At 42.0% G+C, this 23,201-nt stretch overlaps 1 protein-coding gene across 5 annotated transcripts in view; it reads right to left on the reverse strand.

Annotated features, from left to right (window-relative positions):
- Nucleotides 1–4,395: 4,395 nt before the first annotated feature.
- Nucleotides 4,396–23,201, reverse strand: part of SCAPER (S-phase cyclin A associated protein in the ER) — a 552,134-nt gene continuing 533,328 nt past the window's right edge. For all 5 annotated transcript variants that reach the window (XM_038010211.2, XM_038010215.2, XM_038010212.2 and 2 more), the window contains 3 exons: nucleotides 10,146–10,337; nucleotides 7,378–7,429; nucleotides 4,396–4,936 (listed from right to left, as the gene is read on the reverse strand). In XM_038010211.2, the coding sequence (XP_037866139.1) occupies nucleotides 4,833–4,936; nucleotides 7,378–7,429; nucleotides 10,146–10,337 (348 nt within the window). In that variant the 3' untranslated portion in view covers nucleotides 4,396–4,832. The remainder of the gene's footprint in view (nucleotides 4,937–7,377; nucleotides 7,430–10,145; nucleotides 10,338–23,201) is intronic.

Below are 23,201 nucleotides of genomic sequence, written 5' to 3' on the forward strand. Positions count from 1 at the left end.
GTCCGGGGGGCCAGGCAGTCTTTAGAGAAGTAGGTGCCTTCTGTTAACCATGGCTACTTGGATGGCCAGAGGCCACTGTGGGTTTTTCTGCAGCGCTTTTGGCAGAATTCCTTCACACTCCCGCCACCCCACTTCCAGATGATAGAAGGCTTGCTGGCAATTACCGAAAGAAAATGGGAGGAGGTGGGAAAACGGAGCTGCATTTATATTTTACTTCCTGAATGTCAAGGTGATGCTAGCACAAATATTAAAGGGAACATTCCCCTTCTTTGGGATATAGGAAATGGTGCTGCAAACTTAGAGATAAGGCAAGAGATACGCAGAGTTAATGAGGACCAGCTTTACCTCTCAAGTGCCCAGAAATGGCTTTAATAATCAGGTCTGGGTTCTTTGAGGCTTCCTTCCTTTAACTTAGACCATTCCTTCCCAAACAGAAATACAGATTTCTTTTACCTTCTGGCTGGCCATTAGACAGGGGGCTAAAACTTCCACTAAATCTCACTTTCAAAAACTTCTGATTTATCCAGAATATTTGGGTTTTATTTTTTATTAAAAAGGAAATAACAGGTTATTGAATAAAGAATTTCATTAATGGTTAGCTCTGAATTTTTGCTTTTGATAGATCGCAGTGTTTTAACGCTATGAATGGAACTGTCTAACATTAGTTATCTCTTTCCTCATCATCCATGAATCAAAAATCGAATTTCTCTTTTTGATATTTATATGATTGTGTCTTTTTTGAATACTGGGAAGTTACTTAAAGTGGTTATTGTGTGTTAAGATTCCTGCATCTCTCTATCACTGTATAAAACATTACAAGCTTTTCTCTCCCATAGTTGCTACCCACCTAAAGGGGTGCATCGTTTTCTCTCTGGGTTTCCAGGAAAAGGGTTCAACTCTGAAGCCTTATTACAATGGTCCCTAGTGAGGTGTCACATCTACGCTTGGTTAGTTACGTTAATAAATATCAGTTTTACTGGTTTCCAGGTCATCTTTAAACATCTTCTGTAATACAGTAGGGATTTCCCTGTAAATTACCTGTAACAATTACAAATGTTGTATTTTATGCTTACTGAACTTTTAACATGAGATACCCAGTTGTGTAGTAAAAACTCAATTCAATAAAAGAGGCCATAGGTGGAAAGTGGGAGTTATTTAGCTAGATTCACTTTAGAATATGATTTTCTCAGAAGACTTAACTATTAATTTGGATAGCTCTATGTAATTGAGGCAGGAAAGGGATTCCCAGACATGGAAAGTTTATGGCTGTAAGTTTTTACACAAAATTTAATACATATTGAAAGACTGCATAATTCTGGGAAATTCAGTCCCTGTGGCAGTATTCCCAACAAACTTTAATATTTAATGGATTGTGGAACAGAAATCAGGCTTTATGTTTTGAATGTGGAATAACAAAGCTCAGTTTTGTCAGCTGCAAATACAGCGTTTAAATGGATATTGTCTAAGATCGTTCTCTAGAAAATTTGAGGTTCTACCTCTTCTGCCTAGGGGAGGACATAGATGGCCACACATTTAGTTAACTGTGCTTTCTCATGGGTGTTCACCAAAGAGAGCAAGAAAATTAGCCAAATAGCAGCATGCTAGAGAGAGAAACAATGGATGAATGTCTGCAGAGAAGCTCCCAGTGGAGTGGTGATAAAAGCAGGAAATTCAGAGTTTATTAAGCTGATGCGGGAAAGATTAGAGGCTTTTAAATCGGGGTCTGATGGATGTAAAAGTAAACTTTCTTGAAAATACTGGGATTCAGTGCAGTTATGAGGATTGAGTGGCCAAGTACAGACTGGCACCTTGTTGATGGAGACTGTGCATGAAAGATGCAGATGAATAGAGCTAGGTTGAGAGTAGTAATGAGAGCAAGAAAGGGCACAACCAGGAAATACTCCATTGGGATCCAGATGTGGAGTTGGGTGGGGAGCGGCTCAATGTATAAAGCACATTCGGGGCCCCAGCAACAATCCTGCCAGAGAGGCGGGAGTGCGAGGTGAATCCAGCCATCTGCCTCAGTGCCTCCTGGTCCAGAAGGTCAGAGCCAGCGGGGCAGTCGGTCAAGGCGTGAGCCCAGGGGCCGGCAGGAGCTCAGGAAGGCCGGTTCCCCGTTGGGAAAGAGCAGTTTGAGAGTAGCCAACTGGAGACCCCCGGGTTCGGGCGTGGGGGGAGGGAGCAGGGACGAGGAAGTGGAAGAATAAGGGATTGTGAGGAGTAATTTCTTCCCAGATTATCGAGACTCAAGGCTTCCCAGAGCGTGGCAAAGAGCCGTGGAAGAAATAACCCAGGAAGGCCGCGGTTGGACCGAGGCTTCCCGGGGCCAGGTTCAGGGTTCGAGGTGCTAGCTGCGCGACTGCTGCAGTCTGGAGGGCGGGAGAGTGGCCGGGCCCTAAGCTGCGGCTCTGACGTCCAGTTGCGCGTCTGGGGCTGCGTGTTCCGCAGAGCTCCGGGGGAAGGGAGCCGCTGCCGCTGCGGGGAATTGGCTTGGGCAACGCCGCTGAGCGTTCGAACGTCGCTGCCCCCGGGCCTCGGCAGCCTCTCCTACCTGACTCAAATTCTGGGCTGTAAAGCCCGGGCGAAGTTGTCGCTTTCACGCCGAACACGCCCAGTCGCACCGTCAACTTCAGAGGCTGGGCCCAGCAGAGGCCTTTCGCCTCCGCCCAGCGGTCTCCGCTGCGGCCCCTCAGCCTCGGAAGAACCGGGGGGCGGCCCTCGCCCCAGGAGAAAGCAACCTGTGGCGGCACTGCGTCCTCGCAAGCTGCAACGAGACGCGGCCGCGCTCACCTGGGCGTTGCGCTCCTTCGAGCCCCGGAGAGTTTAGAAGCCGGAAAAGCCCAGGGAGCTGGAGCTTAAATTGTCCGGGCCGGGCCAGGGCGCCCGAAAGCAGCGAACTCGAGACTCCCAGGAACCGCGTGCGCCGGGAGGCACCGGGGCGCTCCCGGGCTGGAGCCGCGCAGGCTCCCGGCTGGGTGGGGCCTGGGTTTGCTTCTCACTCCTCCTCCTCTCCTGGACGAGGGGGCAATGAGACCGTTCAATTAAATGTTTAATTGCGAATTCTGGTATGCTTTCTGGGAGGTTAGTCACAGCTGTCTCAATTATTTATGGCTTCTGGCAAATTTCCGACCAGATAAGTATATTCTATTGTGAAGCGTCTTGCAGGAAATCTTATAAATACTTGATGATTCTTTTCAGCTGCAAGGATGCTGCGTCCACGCCTCGAGAGCGCGGGGCCAGCGAGCTTTGGGAACTCTTGTTCCAGGTGTGGAAGGAGCCTGCGGCCGACACCTGCCTCCTTACCCCTGGGTCGCTCGCTGGGCCCGCTGCAGCCCCCGCCCGGGAGGAGCATTGGGGGCGCCAGGGGCCACCCCTCGGCCTCGCAGGCGCGGAGCTCAGCCCGGCCCTGCGGCTCCGGGAGTTGCTGAGCACCCGCGGCCGGCGGCTGGAGTCCTGGGTCCCGCTCCCCGGTGCCCAGCGGCGGAGTCGCCACGCGAGGCGGGAGGGGTGGCCCTAGAGCCCGTCCCTCTGGCTTGGAGCTGCCGGTCCCCGCCCTCGAGCCGGAGCGCGGCGCTGGAGACCCGCGGGGTGGGGTATTGGCTGGGCTGAGCCCCGGAGACGCCAGGGTCCCGCGGCGGCTGGGGCGCCGATCGCATAGGGAGGAGGCTCGCCTTTTTTTTTTTTTTTTTTTAAACCAGACCTTTTAATTTTCTGTTTTCAAAGAAGTAAAATATAGCAAATATGTAACCCGGCAGCTCTGTGAGGCTCCAAATAAGAAGGGTCCAGAACACTAGGTGGGTAAGTTTGATTTTGAAAAACATAAAACTTCTGTATTTTCCAGTCCCTCCCCGCTCCGTAGTCTCCGAGTCCAATACATTTTCACATCTTTTTTTCCCCAACCGGATCTTTTTTCTTGGTAATGTTTGATCATTATCTGACAGAAATTACTACTGATGTCACTCAGTGAACGGCTTAGCACTGACCGTGAGCTTAAGGTGGAGAAACGATGAGAACAAGACATGAAAAGGTCAACATCTCCAGGCAGACACTGAGAAGTGAACAGGAGTTGTGTGAAACTCATTCAGAACCATTTCGACCTTTTGTGTGACTTTTCAGCGTTGCTTCATTTCACAACCATGAGAGAAAATACTCTAGGGTGATTCACTAGGACACATCTTTTTTATCACTAATTTTTACTTAGGAGAATAATTTCAGCTTGGCAATGCCAAGAGAGGTTCTCAGAATTATCTGCTAGGAGAGAGGTTCTCAGGCAGACCAATGAATACAATGCCCTAAGTTGATTTCAAATAGTCCCCAAACATATTATGTAGTCAGAATGTAAAAGTGTTGCAAATATCTTTACCCTAGACCTTTAAAAGTTAAATTTAGAGCAGGTAAACTTTAATTAAGTCTTTATTTAAGATACTTCAAGGGGTGGAGTTAACATTTTTCTTTCAGATTCATATTTCCTTAACATGAAAAGTCAACAATGAAAACAGAATAAGTTATTTTATTACAAGAACAAAACAGACTTGCTAATTTTATGTCTACTTTCACCAATATTACAAATGCAAAGTATATATTATCATAAGATGGAAGTTACCAAACTCCAAGATATTTTGCATAAATGAAATACACTCAACTTGCAAAATTAGCAAGTAGAACATTCAAGTATCTACAGTCATTATAAATAGTGTAAAGTACATGCCATATCTACAGTGTGGGGAGAGTATAAACATGTGAAAATGAGTTCTTAAGGAACAATTAGAATGTTTGTTTGAACAATTTAAAATATTAACAAGGGTACTCAAATACAGAATCAACCAAAACATTTATTTTTTCTCTTTTTTCAAGAAAAACTGTCGAGCTTCTTCCCAGGCCTGCTGAGGAAATCTGTTAGCCAGCTCAAGATAGTCTTGGGAACCAAGGCATTTCCCTGAGGGGGAAAAAAAGAGAAAAAAGTGAAATAAAAGAGGGTTAAATTCTTTGAAGATTCATAAATTAAACTTATTTTGATATCTGAGTATAAAATGGAGATATCCACTTCAAATAAACCATGACACATTTTAGGTAAATAAGGTGATTGATCTATGTGTATCAATCTATCTGTAGTATAAAATATATGACATTTTAACCACAATCCAGTTTGTGCTTTAACATATTCAGACATTAACTCTTACATAAATTACAAAAAAAAATGTTTTTGGACTCCACAATGAGAAAAAAATTAGCAACCAGGCAAGCACAGTGGTGCATGGCTGTAGTTCCAGCTATTTGGAAGGCTGCAGTAGGGGGACTGCTTAAGCCCAGGAGTTAGAGGCTATAGTTTGCTATGATCGCACCTGTGAGTAGTGACTGCACTCCAGAATAGGCAACATAGACCTTGTCTCAAAAAAAAAAAAAAAAAAGGTGAACAAACTAAAATGACAGTCCTATATTCTATCCTTAAGTTAGCCATGAAAGGGGAAAACTTTATGTAAATGATGACGTTTTCTGAAAGTCTATTTAATTTAAAACATGAATGTAGTTTATCTTTAAAATTATTCAAATCTGGCACTGCCTATCTAACAAAGCAGTAGGAATGAATGATAGGAGCTTTACTGGCCAGTGGCATAGGTAAAGTAAACAACTGCAGCTAGAGAGGCAGTGGGTATTTGAAAACCAAAATTCTTCCTGGGCAATAAGAATGTGGTGTTACCAAGAGCTGCTTTTATACTTAAAGGTTTACCTGGACAATGAACTCAAAATATCTTGAGACATTTTATGGGGACTTAATCTAGGCAAAAGGGGAACAAATATTCCAAGTTGCAAACTGGCAACTTAGGCATCATCATTAAAAAAAAAAAAAAAAAAAGCAACATATTATGAGCTGTCATTAACATAGTGATGACCTTTTCTGAGCAAAGGAGAGACCAATTCCCTATTTGCTGTTCTGTGAGTTAAGCCTACTGTAATTGGGGAAAGCATGAAAATCAGGGAAGATGGTCCCTTGGAAAAGAAAGAAGGTTCACTTCCACAGGCCTCAGTCCACCAAGCAGACAGAGGCAGCTTCTGGGACCGTGTCTTCCAGACCATGTAACAAATTGTGACTCATCTTTATGATCAGGAGAAAGAGTAAGAAAAAAATGCTTATACTTCTTAGTGGCAAACAAAACAAAACAAAACTGCTGTACAACTGAAAATAGATAGATTTTTCCAAGCATTTTAATTTATTCAAAATAAAATTGTTTTGTAAGAATAGTAACACATTTTGCTGATTTCTCCCAAGTATCCGCCAGTAGTTAAACAAAACAGAACAAAACAAAACAAAAAGGGCTGTGACTGGGTCAGGGCAGAACTGAACTTGCAGACTAATTCTTGCTCAGACAAATGGTACGGACAAGGATGTTGACTTGAATTTCTGAAAAGTCGCACAGCCTTCTGTTTAACTCTTCTGGGTGCCTGAGTCAATAAAATGTCTTTTTTTTTTTCTTCATGATATTGTAACAGCTTTAGTTATATTTTCTTTGCACTTTTCAACACCTGTCCACTGTACAGGACTTTTTTTGTGTGTGTGAAAGAGTCCAAGGTAACACCCCCAACCCCCACCAAGTAAGGGTTTCTTGGTGGGTACCCTAAAGGGTCCTGCTGGGAGTGTACCTCTAAATGGCCACTTTAAAGACTATCAAATTAATGGAAGAATTGAAGAAGATCTGGATTAGGGTCTCATTCATCAGAGATGCTGTCATAACCTCCAAAAAGCAACTGGTACTTCTCAATTACAGTCTGGGTAGCAGAATATTTAAAAAAGTAAAAATGCGGTAACAATTCTAAATCTCTGACTGATCACAGCAAACACCCCAGCAGGAATGCTATGGGAAAAAAAAACTTGTAAATCTTTTGCCCTGGACTTTGCCAATTTGATGACTTTTTCTCCATGTAAAACAATTATTTTCAAAACAAAAGTTCAAGTACTCAAACTTAGGGGGAAATTGTGGGCTACTATTATTGATAACTTTATTCTGAACATGGATAAGGAACCAGACCTTTTCAGCATTTATGCGAGTAATGTGGGCCAATATTAATGATCTGGCTCCTGTATTACAAAGCAGCTCTTTAGTGATTATTCACCATTTAATATATCTTGCATGAGATGATTATTATACAAAGATATTTGTGCTTTTCTTTTACTCCCATAGATTTCTATACATATTTGGATGCATTCATGCTTCATGACAAAATTGATTTTTTTATTTACTGAAATATACTTGGTATCTGAATCAAATTTTAGGTTATGTATAAAATTGTACATACAATGTAAAAGTTCCAGAGGAAAGGATAAGAAAGATGTCCATTTGACTAACACACACATGAAATTTAATTTCAATAGAGACATACCTTTGGGTTGGTAAGGCTGCTTTTCTGCTTGACCTGGAGTCTGTGCCAAATCCTGTATGAGGAGAGAAAAGTGTTTTTCTATCAATGCTATGAACAGAGAATTTCACTGAGGGTGGTTTTAAATATACTTCTGATTCATGCAACCACTTTTGTATGAATATTTTGGGGCCCAAATATAAATGCTGAAGAAACTGATGTTATGTAGTCCAAGTTCTCATAAATTTAAACGAAACAGTAATGACTTACATCTTGCTAAATTATCACCAGGAGACAGCTTGCTGCCTACTTTGGAAATTATAACTTTTTATCTAATAAACTAGAATTTAAGCCAAATTTGCTATCTTAAAATGTCAACAGATTTTGATCATTTTTTAAAAAGTACAAATATAAGAGCCCTATGTATTCTGCAGCTAAATCTTAAAGTCTGGTAATTTTGCATGTAGATGGAAAATGAGAAATGTAAATATAATATGTAAATCTTCAGAAACCTAAGACAATCCGCTCCCATTTTAATATCATTTTCTAGTAACTTAGTTATAATGTAACACATAGAGGCCTTGAGGAACCACTTTATAAACAAAAATCCTATCTATATCCATTCTCTTCAGCACAATTATTTATAGAAAGAAACTTGATTTAACTCCACAAGTCTAATATGCTATCTGAAATAAACTATATAAGAAATTTTTTTAGCATTTACAAAATTTGTGTGTTAAATATATAGTTTTTTTTTGTAATAAAGGTAGACTTAGTACTTTGATCAATATCAGATCAACACAAGAAATATATATATACTCTTTAGATCCTGATATCATTTGTATCATTATAAGTCATTGTCTATGCAGTTGAAAACATAAGGAACTAGGCTGATACAGATGAAACTGGTTTCGCTCAAACATCATTGTCTTTGTTGAGGGCTCTCTACCCACACCATAAAAAGCTGCACATCATCTCCCCGAAGTCCCTGGCTCCTTTTCCGGCCTTACTTTTCTCCACAGCACTTATTGCCATAGCACTTAGCATAGCATCTGACATACTATTTGTTTTACTAATATTTTGTCTTTTGCTTGACTGTCCCCCACTTTAATCAAAGATCTGTGGAGGCAGGAATTTTTATCTGTTTTATTTGTTGCTGTATTTTGCAGTGCCTAGAGCAGTCAGTGCCCAGCACACTTTACATACTCAAACATTACCTGTTGAATAAAAGAATGAATAATCTGAATTTAGAAAGAGCACATTCTTAAAATTATCCATAATGTATTTGTATTTTCTTTTCTTTTTTTTTTTTTGATGGAGTCTCGCTCTGTCACCCAGGTTGAAGTTCAGTGGCGCGATATTGGCTCACTGCAACCTCTACCTCCCAGGTTCAAGCAACTCTCCTGCCTCAGCCTCCCAAGTAGCTGGGATTACAGGTGCCTGCCACCACGGTCAGTTAATTTTTGTATTTTTAGTAGAGATGGGTTTTACTATATTGGTCAGGCTTGTCTCAAACTTCTGACCTCAAGTGATCTGCCCATCCCGGCCTCCCAAAGTGCTGGGATTACAGATGTGAACCACCACACCCGGCCCATAATGTATTTTCTATTTAATTTACTCTTAAGGCTCTAAAAATATATGAAGAATCCTAAGTGTCGATATGATGCTATATACTATAAAATTTCTTAAGATATTAACTATAAGACAGTTTTTGAAATCCATATTTGTAGATCTGAATATCTAATTTAACTTTTTTCAGAAAATAAAATGTAGATTCAAACAGATTAAGCCGAAAACAAAACTTTTCTAACATAATTGATCTACTTGTGTTTATTAATTATCTAATACAGGATAGTTTGGAAAATGTAAACTTCAAAATGCTGTCTAAGATGAGGGCTCTGGGAACTCCTTGGCTATCCTCTAGTTCGCAGCCAGCTGGGCACTATCATATCCTTCTGACAGTGACAGATGTATATTCACCAGAATATGGAAGAATACTAATACAGAACTCTGCTTTCTGTTTCATTATTCTGAAGACCAGAAAGTACTATCTACTCATCACATGTGTGTCATGGAGCAAAAACACATCTTATGGTGGAACATTTGAAAGAAATGGGAGCTTTTCAGTAAATAATGCTCTACAATGACAAAAAATTTCACAGGATGAGTTAGTAGCAAATGTTAAAGCATAGTCAACTTGGTTTTTCAGTTGATTGAGTTAATTTAGATGTGGAAATAGTACTTTGCTACGGCACTAATTCTGATTCTAGCCCTACAGAATTTAACTGGATCAGAAAAATATAAGGCTGTACTTGAAAGTTGTTTTACATTAAAAAAATCAATATAACAGGTTTTTATTTTACACATTATGTATATATGAAAATCATATTTATTTAAAAATGTACGACTAGTTTTAATTCATCTTTCTTCAGCAATTATTATCTATTTCCTATAGTTAGAATAAAAGCAAGATAAATACAATAGTTAAAGCCTTAAAGAAATCTGGCAGTCTTTTAAAAACATTTCCTGAGTACGGGTTATCAGTTCATTAACTGGAAAAATATCCTTTCCTTGAATTCCTCCAAGTAGAAATTATGTAACACCCAATTGCGGTTCCACTAATATTTCAGAAACTATGCTGATATTTTAAAAATTAATTTTAGAGCACATAAATATGCAAAGATTTTAAAAGGTAGTATGGAAAGCAAAAATAAACAGCTGGCTTACTTTTACGTTTCTGTTGCATTAGTTTACACATAAAGCTAGACAATTAGGTATAACGTAGAAGGTACCTGAATGAAAGTGGCCAGTAAAACACAGCTCATCTCTTGCTCCAGAATGATCTTGTTCTGATGATTGTTGTAACAAGCAGCGATAAGTGAAGGGAACAGTATTTTGATCAGCCGTGGGTCACTGAAATACTGGAAGGGCAATTGGCAGAGCTTCTGCAGCACTGTGGGGTGGCGGCCGGACTGCACTATCACCTGAAATGGAGGAGCAGCCCAGGTCAGCTGCCAAAACGCCCCGGTCTGTCCGTCACCCGCCTGCAACAGTGTCGACTAGAACCACGGAAAACATGCTGAAGGAGTGTAAAGAAAAAGACTCCTAACTCCATACCAGAGCTTAATTTAAGTGATACTTGAAAACAGCAGAAAAAAAAAAATCTCATTTCCCAACTTAAGGAAAAGATCCTGAAAGTTTTGCACTCATTTAAAAGTTATTATAATCCATGATGAAAGGTGTAGTTGCCACGGAGTTAAGGACGCCTATGAAATGGATTCAGAATGCACACAGCTTTAACAAAGTGCTCCCCATGCCCCCTTAAAGCAGAGTCGTCATGTTCCTTAAAACCTGCAAAGAGCTCACTCACAAGAAAGTAAGGCCCTGCCCACTGCAGTCTTCCCTTAACTTAGCTCACTGAATACACTCAATGCAGATAGATCTATTCTGTATGCAGGTAGGTCCAAGAAAGAAAAGCTAATTCTAAGGAAAATGGGAACAGTTTCAGAAAAAGTTACAGGCTCCAAAAGACCCTTTGTCCAATCTATACTTCTTATCTTTGTTTCCATCAGTGCCACTGAGTCTAAAAGGAGAACTGTTTAGATAAATGAGACTGTTGTCTTGAAGCAGTCTAAGTTTACAACTGTGTACATTTAAAGAAATAGGGCAATGCAACAAATGGGCTTGCAGGGAAGCCCTCTTAATTTACTCCCTAGGCCTCCATGATAAACTAAGAAAGGTCAAAATTAGATCTGTTTCAAGTAACCTTGATTAGAGAGTTCTAATATGAAAGAGCTGGGTGACCCAAAGCCCACTTCATGGTATAGGAGGAAGCTCCTAGAAGATTAGGAACACTGTAAACCTAAGGTCAGAACTGTAAATTGTACTTGGAAAAACAATTTTACAGGTACACACCCAGACAGGGCTACATTCAAATTAAAACCAGAAGGACAGAATGAAACAGCAGAGGCAGGAGAAACATAAATTACAGGGATTTACAAGTTTTCAAAGTACTTTTAACAATACTTTAAGAACACACTCTCAGATGATAATGCAGTTTAGTTTAAGAACAAAATCAACAAAGTAATAGTTCACATATTTTCGTTCAATAGCTAAAATGACATCAAAAGCCTTTAGAGACTGTTGATAGGGACTTGTTAATACCTCCAAATCCAGAAGGAATTTTAAAGACTTGCACTGTGTGACAATTCAGCACATGGCTATGTGCTGCCATTTCTGACTCTGGCTAAGAAGAATATGCCCTGTCATTTACTTTATTGATAAAAGCATTTACTTAAATCTTTATTTTAACTATTAGCTACAAATTTTGTAACACAGCCAAATGGTCACATTAGAATTTATGATGATATGATTATTATAAGTCTTCTTTTTTTCCCCTCCTTGGACAAAAATTAAGAACAAGTTTTTTCTTTACAACTTCATTGTTAAAACGCTATTATTGGAAGATTTGCTAATTGAAAAGATATTATACTAGCCAGTCTGACTGGCACAGGTACAATGTTAAAGACAACTCCTGGTTCCTGGCATATCAGCACAGAACATGAAGAGCTTAAATGGAACTTACTCCATTTGGGCTCCTGAACCTCACTGGGGTGAGGCAAAGCCCCTTAGGGACCTGTTGGTTCCCTGAAGGAACAGAGCTAGTTATCAGCTGCCGTTTACAGAGATGACCAGCAGTGCAGTGAGATGACTTGCCAGAAGCCATTACTTTTAAATCCCTAGACTGCAGAAGATGCAAATGGATGTAGGCAGTTTGGTTACCTTGGAGTTCTAAGGAGTTTTATCCAACCCTACCATCCCATGGCTTGGTTATGAGCCAGAATGGGACATCTAGTCTATGCGGTTTTTCCAACCACATTTTAGACATTGTGGAGACAGGATCAGGAGGTTCAGGAAGGGGCCAGCCCTCAGCACTAACACTCAGTAGGCTAATTCAGGTGGGCTTGTGGCACAGAGGGTGGCAGTCTGATGTCATGAGCACAGATGAACTGTCAGCTGAATTGGACTAAGCACTACCCTTTGCGGCAGGGGGCAGGGCTGGGAATGCAAACAGCCTGACCTTGATGATCAGGGTTTTGAGTAGAGTTGTCCTGAGAGGGTTGTCTGAGGGGCTTTTTGATAGATGGGGAGATGAGGGCAGGGCTCAGTTTTATTTCATTCCACCATTCACTCTTAGGCCTTAGGTGGTAAAATGTCACTTGGACTGCTTGAGCTTTCCAAAGTCAGTAGAGTCATCATGGGATATGAGAGTCTTGCTCAATGAACAAAATATGCATAATTAAGAGACATCTCAGATTTACACTATGGTGTTCTCTTCATTTGCCTTACTGACGGAGCTGTTACTAAGTCAATAATTGTCAGTTTGTCACCTTTGTCCAGACAAACGGCTGCCCATAAGTCTAAGGCAGGCACCACCATGAGCCTGACCAGCCACCTACCTCACCTTTCAGAGTACCCAAGGCCAACACAAACATAAAGGTGCTTCCTACAGAGACTCTTTCCAGAGCACTGCACCAATGGCAGAGAATGGACTACCTGTAGATTTCTTTGATGGCCACACCCATCAGCTAGAGAGAGCAAGTAGGGAGCATGCATGGCCTCAATAATAATGAGAAGCAGTCTTTCAAATATGATGTCCACCTTCGCATGCAGAGTAGGGCTCTGAGGAAATCAACGGAATTTCCAACAATATTCACATCAAAAGACATTGAAATTGAACCTTGTTCTTGGATGTGATTCTTAAACAGGTGCTAACTAAAGAGCTAGGAGATCTGGGTTCTTGTATTTATTTACCAACTGGTTTTGTGACCCTGGGCAAATTGCTCCATTGCTCTGGATTTTAAGGTGGTGAATTTAAAAAGAAGTAACCTTTTTATTGATGACACACACACACACACCCCTATGGCCACTCACCTACCTCACTTAGGTGAATAGCTCAGTTTTCACAAAGTATACACTGGTGTCACCAAGTACCCAATTAAGAATGAGAATATGACCCAGAATGCTGGCTCTTTAAATATATTATTTCTGACATACAAATGGCCAACAAGCATATGAAAAAATGCTTAACATCACTACTCATCAGATGAATGCAAATTAAAACCACAATGAGATACCATCTTACACCAATCAGAATGGCTATTATTAAAAAGTCAAAGAATAACAGATGTTGGTGGGGATACAGAGAAAAGAGAATGCTTGTACGCTGTTGGTGGGAATGTAAATTAGTACAACTTCTATGGAAAACAGTAGGAGGTTTCTCAACCGAAAATAGAACTACCACCTGGATATCTACCCAAAGGAAAATAAATCATCATATAGAAAAGACACTCACACTTGTATGTTTATGACAGCACTATTCACAATAGCAAAGAGATGGACCAACCTAAATGTCCATCAACAGATGACTGGGTAAAGAAAGTGAGGTATGTATCTGCATATATAAATACACCATAAAATACTACTCAGCCATAAAACAACAACAACAAAAAAGAAATCATGTCTTTTGCAGCAACATGGATGGATCTGGAGGCCATTATCTTAAGCGAAATACTCAGAAAGTCAAATACCACATGTTTTTGCCTGTAAGTGGGAGCTAAATACTATGTACACATGAACATATAGAGTGAAAGAACAGAAATGGGAGGGAAAGGTGGGAAAGTGGCAGGGGAGTGAGGAATGATAAATTACCTGATGGGTACAATATATACTATTCAGGTGACTGTTACACTAAAAGCCCAGACTTCATCACTATGCAGTATGTCTGTGTAACAGTACACTTGTATCCCCTATTTTAAAAACACATGGGAGACATATAAAAATAAATCAGTAAATAAATATAATCTTTCTCACTGAAAATTATATTCCTACATTTTGAATTTGGGAGAAATCATATGGCAACTCTTTGACTAAATAGAAAACACGAGAGAGTACTTCAAGGCTTCCTTGGAGCTATTCCTGATCGTTCTCTGGAGAGAAGACAGTGGGTGCACAGCTCCTCTTTTGGTCTTCAAAGCAGGGGCTAGTGGGCACCTAGAAACCGTAGGTGAATTTTCGGTAGAGGGAAGAAGCTCATAGATTCAACACAAAACTATCTTAGTTGGCTTGGACTGCCATAACAATATACCATAGATTGGGTCACTTAAACAACAGAAACTTATTTTCCACAGTTCTGGAGGCTGCAAGTCTGAGATCAGGGAACCAGCATGGTGGGGTTGGTGAGGGACTTCCTGGTTTGCAGCTGCCTTCTTGCTATGTGCTCACATGGTCTCTCCTTGGTGAGTGCATTTAGAGAGCGAGATCTCTTCTTTCCTTTTATAAGGCCATCAGTCATATTGGATTAGGGCACTGCCCTTACAACCTCATTTAATTACCTTCTAAAGGCCCTATCTCAAAATACAACTACATTGCAGGTTAGGGTTTTAACATATGAATTTTGGGAAAGTAGTTCATTGCATAGCACAATCCTCATCATTTCTCATCAACTTCAGCCGGAATTACATTCCATTAGAAAGGCTACCATTTCTGGGGTCGGGCGCGGTGGCTCAAGCCTGTAATCCCAGCACTTTGGGAGGGAGAGACGGGCGGATCATGAGGTCAGGAGATCGAGACCATCCTGGCTAACACGGTAAAACCCCGTCTCTACTAAAAAATACAAAAAAAAAAAAACAAAAAAAACTAGCCGGGCGAGGTGGTGGGCGCCTATAGTCCCAGCTACTCGGGAGGCTAAGGCAGGAGAATGGCGTAAACCCGGGAGGCAGAGCTTGCAGTGATCTGAGATCCGGCCACTGCACTCCAGCCTGGGCGACAGAGCAAGACTCCGTCTCAAAAAAAAAAAAAAGCTACCATTTCTAAGCAGGTGCATTTCAGAGTCAGTTGAGTGGCTTTTCCTGGGCCAATTGTCTCTCAGTGGCCAAAAGCCATGAAGCTACAGCTCAAGAGTGCTGGTGTTAGGCAGCCCCGGGCTCTAGGTCTGGCTCTGCCCCCTGATCTGCTATAGTCACTTAACTAATTTGAGCCTTAGAGTCTTTACAAAATGAGGGTAGATGGCAGCCTTCAGGATTTAGATGAGGATCCAATGAGACAGTGTCTGTGACCGTAAAGTACAGAACAATGTTAGTTATGAGTGTTTGGTTAGCTGACCAGTTCTGCTGCTCTGAATCTTCTCCCGCTAGACCTGACTTCCACACACTTTCAGGATCAGAATCCCCCTCCCTGTGTGAGGCTTCCTAAATGCTTTCCATCGTCTTGTCCCCCTCCACCATTGCCCCAGCCCCATCTCTCCATAGGACTACTCTTCAGAGCACAGGGTCTGGCAGAGGCAGGCCCTACTCTCTGGCTGGGACTCATCAGCAAGTTTCATGCCACCTGGGAAGCCATTGCTGAGGTCTCTCCCTGGCCTTGCCTGCATGGGAGAGAGCTGTGCAAACAGTGCTGGGGCTGCCAGCCAGGATCTTGCAGTGTCAGAGTAGGAAATGTATTCTGACAGCTCTGAAAAGAAAATCCAGGAAAAGCATGATCCAAGAAATACAGGTAAGTGGTACAAAGAAACAGTGACTTAACTTACTGTGCATGTCTGTGTTTTGAGGCTGTTGTGTTAGACTTGTCAACCTGAAAACAGAGCAGGAAGAGCCAAAGCTAATAGGCTGGTGTTGTGGACTCCTAATTGAGGGCAAGGATGAGCTTCCCTTGAAGCACTTAAGGAAATCCTTAAGCCCAGTAAGTCTTCCCAGGCAGCACAGCCAAAGGCAGCCTTTCTTTTTCAACCCAAAGACATGGCAGCAGCTATCACATAACTAAGTATATGTAGCTGAATCCCAAGTTCCAGAAGGGCAGGAACTATGTTTTTGGTATTGAATCCTCCATTGCTCTGCTGGGGGCGAGGCACAGAAGGAGGGCCTCAAAGTTACTGGAATGAATGAAATAAAGTGACAAGGGGCCCCTAGTTAACAGACTAATTGGTGCCTTGCCTTGGGGGAGAATCATACCACATCTCATCTCATGAAATACAGATGGCATTTTTTGGATTGAAGGCTTCAGTGGTGTCTACATTACCTTAGGTCTGCACATCAAGTCCCTGAAGAATATATTTTGTGATAAGCTGTCTCTCACCCTAAAAGAAAATTAGGATTAGAATCCTCAGGATCCTGGGCACCAACTCAGGGATCCCTGGTCTGGTTATAAGAAGAGTTCTGGAGGCCAGGCGCAGTGGCTCAAGCCTGTAATCCCAGCACTTTGGGAGGCCGAGACGGGCGGATTACGAGGTCAGGAGATCGAGACCATCCTGGGTAACACAGTGAAACCCCGTCTCTACTAAAAAATACAAAAAAATAGCCGGGTGAGGTGGCGGGCGCCTGTAGTCCCAGCTACTCGGGAGGCTGAGGCAGGAGAATGGCGTAAACCTGGGAGGCGGAGCTTGCAGTGAGCTGAGATCCGGCCACTGCACTCCAGCCCGGGTGGCAGAGCGAGACTCTATCTCAAAAAAAAAAAAAAAAAAGAAGAGTTCTGGAAAAGCTCCTCCCACTTTTTCAGGTGTGGGCAACACTGGTGTTTCACTTGGTATGAAGGAATTCAAGGTCTTCCAGGACAATGCTTTGCCAAAACCTCAGTTAACACAGCAGAGAACCTCTTACTGGCAGAGACAGTACTTAGTAGGCTATAAAGCCCCTCTACCTACATTATCCAAGTCTCTAAACTCTGAAATGGGCAGACATGGATGACTATATTCTTACAATGGGGAAACTAATGCTCAGAAAGTTCAAGAGAGCTTGTCCTGGGTCCTTCAGCTAGTCATTGGCGGAGCTGGGCTTAGCAATCTTATTATTCTGAATGCTGGATTCTTCCTCACCTCAAAGGCCCATCTATGGCCACTGGACTCATGAGGCCACTCCTTCCTGGGCAGAAGGGCTCTCTGTCACTAGGCCTGAACTCACTTCCATGACTGGCTGCCAGCCAGCTTCTTGCATGGCCCTGCCAGTCCGGATGAAGATGAGGATGACATACTGCCATTCAAATAGACAAACCAACGGACACAGATTAACACAAAAGGCTTTTTTTCAAAAAACCTATACTCTTCTTGGCTTGGTATCAAATAACCAGTTCTTGGTTATGTGCTGGCTGTGCCAAGGGTTTGTCTCATATTATCAGATGTAAGAACTTGAAAGAGAGGAAGGGTTGGTGATGGAGCTAGATTCTCAGGAGTGAACTGTTGGAACATGTGACTTCAAATTAGCACTGTCTTAGGATGGCCATTTATTTGGATGTCTCTGGAGCAGCCTTGACAAGTTTTGAGTGCCTTGCAAAACTTGTCTTATATTTTTGAAACAAATGCTATCATGTCAAATATATTTGTAATATTACTACTTGGTATTGCATGTATAGTGTTACCCAAAATTTAAATTTTAAAAAAGAAAGGAAAGTGGAGGTGGGATAGTGAGTGGTCACGAATCTGGATTACAAATGCAAATTCTCCTGGAAAGAGTTTGCAGATTTCACATTTGTAAAATGACAATTGTCACATTCACTCCATAAAATTCCAAGGAGTGGCTAGGAAGGCCCAAGGAGAGTCTATCACGTTGTATAAATGTAAAACAGCCTGATTCCCTCACCCAGAGGGACCTTTTCCTCCAACTGTGACCACATGGAATTCAGTCAAGAACCCGAAAGGGAGCAAGCAGGCCTCTGAGCAGAGAGATGAGTCCATTCATCAAATATTTGCTGAGCATCTACTCTAGCCAAGCATGGTGTGAGGCACTGGGAATGGAATACTGAACAAATCAGAGACATTCTTGCCTTCACAGAGTGCCCAGTATTTCCACAAAATCCACGCCAGTTACTTACAAGAAAATCTTCCAAACTCCAACGCAATCTACCAAGTCACATTTCAGAAGCAAGTCTAATAGAAGTGGGCTTTCTGGCCTAGAGTAGAATGAAATCAGCATTTAGAAAGGACACTGCTGGTTTAAGTAAATTGACAAGAGGAAGAAGCACCAGCTGACATTAGTAAGTGAAGGTGTGAGAATTAAAATTATTTTAAGCAGACATGAAAATTCAAAAAGTTGCCTAGAACCATTTGGTGTAAAAGTAAGTATCTCTACCCTTTTCAGTTGGTCTTGAGAGAGCATTACTGTATTGTAGTAAAATATCTTGTTAAAACCAATTATCCTTACTTAGTATGCTACACTTTAAAAATCTGCTTCCACATACATAATGATAATAACGTGCCTTAACATCGTAGTAGGAACTCATTTCTTAAGGCATCAAAAATACCATGTTGGCCAGGCTGGTTTTGAACTCTTGACCTTGTGATGTACCCACCTCAGCCTCTCAAAGTGCTGGGATTACAGGTGTGAGCCATTGCGCCCGGCCCTTGCTCTCTCTCTCTCTATTATATAATCTACATACATAATAGATAAAATCATGATTTTATCTATTATGTAAAATTTCTATTAGTAGAAAATTTCTATTATGTAAAATTTCTATTATGTAAAAAATCTATTAGTAAAATTTCCAGCTCTCTAGAACTCATTATATTCAAGGAAACAACAGAAAATGGTCAAGTTCTGTTTTACCTACTTACACTCTGCCTCTTCTGGTTTTTCTAAGACCTAAGAGTGATCCTGCATTTTCTCCTTATTTAGGAGAACTCCATCAGTGGTTTTAGAAAGCTCTCCATATTGCGTTATTTTTATTAGTTGTTTTTTTCCCCACAGGGCCCTCTGGCAAGTTTCTAAACACTTACATCACTGGGACCCCAGCCCTGTGCCTGCCACGGACCAGAAGGCAGAACCACATACGGCCCTGCTCCAGATACCAGAGCAGTTGTTTAGGCAAAGACAGACTGCTATGAATCCCCAGTTTCAACAGTCTCAAGACTGTCTGCTCTGTAAGGATAGCCCCCTATATTCACTGCTGTACTCCTAGTATTTAGCATAGTGTCTAGCACAGTGCCTGGAAAGCAACAGGTGTTCATTAACTATCTGGGGAATGAATGACTGAGGACCAAATCCTTACTCCAGGGAGCCTGTACCTACCACACCAGAGCTCTGGGCCTACCCATCCCGGGCCTTCAACTCAGATAACACCATCTTTCTATGTGTGAGAACAGTTAGCTGGGTATTTTGGCCAGCACCCTATCTGGTCCAACAGCCAGTGCTACAGAGAGGAGGGGTAGGGTAGGGCAGAAGCAGATTCTTTCTGCTGGCTTTGTAAGCACCTGTCAAAACCTAAGGCCAAACCAGTTCCATTGGTTGGTGTGGTAGGGTGAGTGGTATATGGAGTCAGATAGAAATGTAAATAGTTAAATTTCATCAGGGCAAATTCTTTATGCCTAAGAATTCCTGTTTTACTTTTTCCCTTGTCAGAGACAAGGTGTCCCTAGCAGGGGCAAAAATAGGTGTCTAGACATCTAAATTCATTTAAAAAGACAGCAGAGAGAGTTTGTAAATCATTGGAACAAAGACTATTTTTCTAGCAGAGCAGAAACAAAGTAGTTGCTGCATTCCTCTCCACAAAACTGGTCCTGCTACAATGCTATAGTAAAAAGGCAGCAGCTGCAGTGGCCAGGCTAGGCCAGTGCAAGAGCCAAGCATCTCTGTCCACATTGCTCTTGTCAAGTTTGTCACACCTGGAGACCAGGCCCAGGAGCAATATGACAAGAGGGTCCTTGAGGCCAATGACCTCTATGTGTCATAAAGAATATGGCATGCCCCAAACACACACCTTGCTTAATCTGATGCCTTGGGGTTAGGGTAGGGAGGGTACAGAAGTGGCTTTATTTCAAAATCTCAGGAGAAAAGTTTGAAGAGTCTATACATATACATGATCAAGTCAAAATCAGAGCAGAGAAACACAAAGAGTCCCTTGGCTAGCACTGCAAACAAATTCCTATCCTCCCAAATCTGCTTCTTCCATTAGATGATTTCCAAGCTGAGATTAAGTACAGCAACCTTGGCAGACCATATGGGAAGTAGCCCCTTCAAGCACCAGCCTTCTCCCTGGTGGTCCCAGGGATCCACTGCTATCTAGCACCAGCAAAGTGTCAAGGAGGAGGAGGGATGAGAGAGAAGGAAGAAGGGAAAGAGGAAAGAAAGCAGCCAGGATCACCAGAAGAAGCTAAAAAGCCAGTAGTTGGGGGATTGGCCTTTTATAGGCTTTGGAAACCAGGTGATCCTAGAGAAACAAGGGCTTTTCTCATGTAGTGAGGGGGTGAATGGCTGTTTTGCTGTGTCCCTCCAGGAGAACTGAGTGAGATGGCTCCTGACCAGCTGCTCTCTGCTTCCTATGGGAAAAGGCTGTGCTGGGTACCAACAGCAGAAGGATGCACAAAAGGCTTTTCCCCTCCTCAAACATCATTCTATTCCTGCAGGGGAGAATAATGCTTCAGAACCAGGGATGCTTGTTTACAGCCCGGGGGCTTCGGTGTGGAAGTCTGATGCCCACCTACCATTCTCCACATGTGGGACTTTGGGACATAGTCTGAGCATATCATTCTCCTGCTTGTAACATTTAGGGGGTCCTTGTCTCCGAGGGGATCAATCCTCAAGTTCTTGGGTCCCTCCTGACCTGGACCCTGCCTGCCTCTTTAGTCTTAGCTCTTGTGTCTCCTACATCCTGAGCTCCAGTCAGAATAAACAGCTTGCAGTTCCCTGAACCTGCCAGGTCATTTTACATCTCAATACCTTTGCTAATGTTCCTTCCAATATCTAGAATGTCTTTCCTACCTTGCTACCTCCTAAGTATCTACTCCACTTACAGGTATCAGCTCAAACATCCACCTCCACTGTGAAACAGTTTCAAGAGGAAGCTCTGGCATAGATCCAGGTTTGTTAATTATTTCCCCCAGCCCCGAGAATGTCAGCAACTTGAGGGCAGGGACTTTGTCTATTTTGCTTCCCACCGTATCCTGGATGTCTGGAACAGGGCCTGGCACACTGCAGGCACTCAGTAAATGTCTGCCGAAGGAAGGAATCAATCTCAGCACTGAAGGCACTGCCCCTGGATGTGGATGTCATAAGGACAAGGTTTGGGTTGTGCTCATTTCTGCATCTCCTAGCACATGGTTTGACACAGTGTGGGCATTTTGTAAAAGTTGACGAATGAGAGAAGGAACGAGTGATGAATGTTCATAGGGACGAAAAGCTAACAATACTGGCATTTCTGCAAGAATGAGTTACATTCCAGTCTTCTGTTCTGTGTCAGGGCCTCCTTTTCCTTCTTTCATATTGTCTATTCTGTGAGAAGAGTTACCTTTTAAGTGAAGCATATTTTAAATTCTGTTCAAACACAGCACAAGAAAGTTGGGCTAGATTTTCTCAAAGACTTGGCTAAGCTAAAAGTCATGGGCTCTACAGCTAATCAGGGATGATGGCAACAAGTGCTGCTTCCATTTTAATTTACATTTGAGAAAACCCTGTCTATAGAACACTAACCTTGTAAATTATACAGACTCACCATATCATCATAAATTTGAGAAACTATTTTGGATTTTTTTGTGTATATTTGTATTATCTGTGTCTCTTTTACCATTGGGGCTGAGGATGGGAGGAAGGTTGGTCACAGAAAGCCCTGGATAATATATCAGGAGGCCTGGTTCCAGTGACCTGGAGTAAGCCCTTCTCCTCTCTGGAAATGAGGGCAGTTGGAATAGATGATCTCTGAAGGCCTGTGAACCTACAGACATAATATGATCCATAGCATATATAATTGCTATGGGCAATCATGATCCTATGCTGCCCATACCTGCATAGGTACGATATTTAAACATGGTAAAAAGAGAAGGTGCTTATAATACTTTTTTCTTACAAAGGAAAAAAGTCATCACATAAAATATGCCACCCCCAAATTCTCAATGAGTACCTATTCTGATTTTCTAATCTAGCTTATTTAAGAAAAGAGAACTGATTTCTTATACATTCTCTCTCTCTCCTGGAAAGACTATGCCCATTATAGACTAACGGGATATGTGCATGGAGGCACCGGGAGGTGGGTAGATTAATGGACAGCATTTAATAATGCCTTTAAATTCAAAGGTTCTAAGTTGGGTTTGGACCTTTCCTGTAAGATCTGAGGACAAACTTGCCTTACCATGGAGCTTTTGGGTGGTATGAGAACAGCAGGGTTAATAAATGAAGCGCACGGGCTGATAGGTTTTCTGGTCATAACCTAATAGCTGCCAGAGAGCATGGATACTTTCCACAGAACATTTATGGGCTCTCCAGCACTAGTCTATGACAATTTTATTTAATCATAAAAATATAATAGTCATCAAATCTTTTTGGAGTTTCCAGTTTACTGCTTTCTCAAGAGAAATAAATGGTCTCTCAGATTTCTTCTGCTTTCATCTCTCTGTTCTAAGTATAGTAGGATAAGGTTCCAATTAAGGCCCATTAAATGTTCACATTGATTCATGTGAGCCATTTTCCAGTTTCTTTTCCTAACACAATCTCAATGCACCTCTGAGTTATCTCTGTGGTGTGTTTTCAGTTTAGCAGTTGCCCATACATAAAAGAATTATTTGGGTATGACGTCTCCTTCCCTCCCACTTCTATAGCCCAAGGTGCTGAGTGGAGATTCTCCTTCACTGTCTTCCAGACAAGAATAGGTTTATCACCTCTCAGGTATGTCCAGGTGAACCAGGCATGCCCCTTTGGGAAGGGGAGCTGGCAGGTGACCAGAACCAGACTGATACTCCAAAGTCCCCTTGGCAGCTGTGTCAAAACAGAGTTTTGAGTGGCAGCCCAGAGATTCTGAGGTGGGAGGATCCTCTGTACTTCTACAAGTTTTAGTCCACAGAGGAACCCTGTAGGCAGAGTTTTCTCACAGGTTCT

This window comes from Chlorocebus sabaeus, chromosome 26 (assembly GCF_047675955.1).
Source record: "Chlorocebus sabaeus isolate Y175 chromosome 26, mChlSab1.0.hap1, whole genome shotgun sequence".
In the NCBI taxonomy this organism is placed as follows: domain Eukaryota; kingdom Metazoa; phylum Chordata; class Mammalia; order Primates; family Cercopithecidae; genus Chlorocebus; species Chlorocebus sabaeus.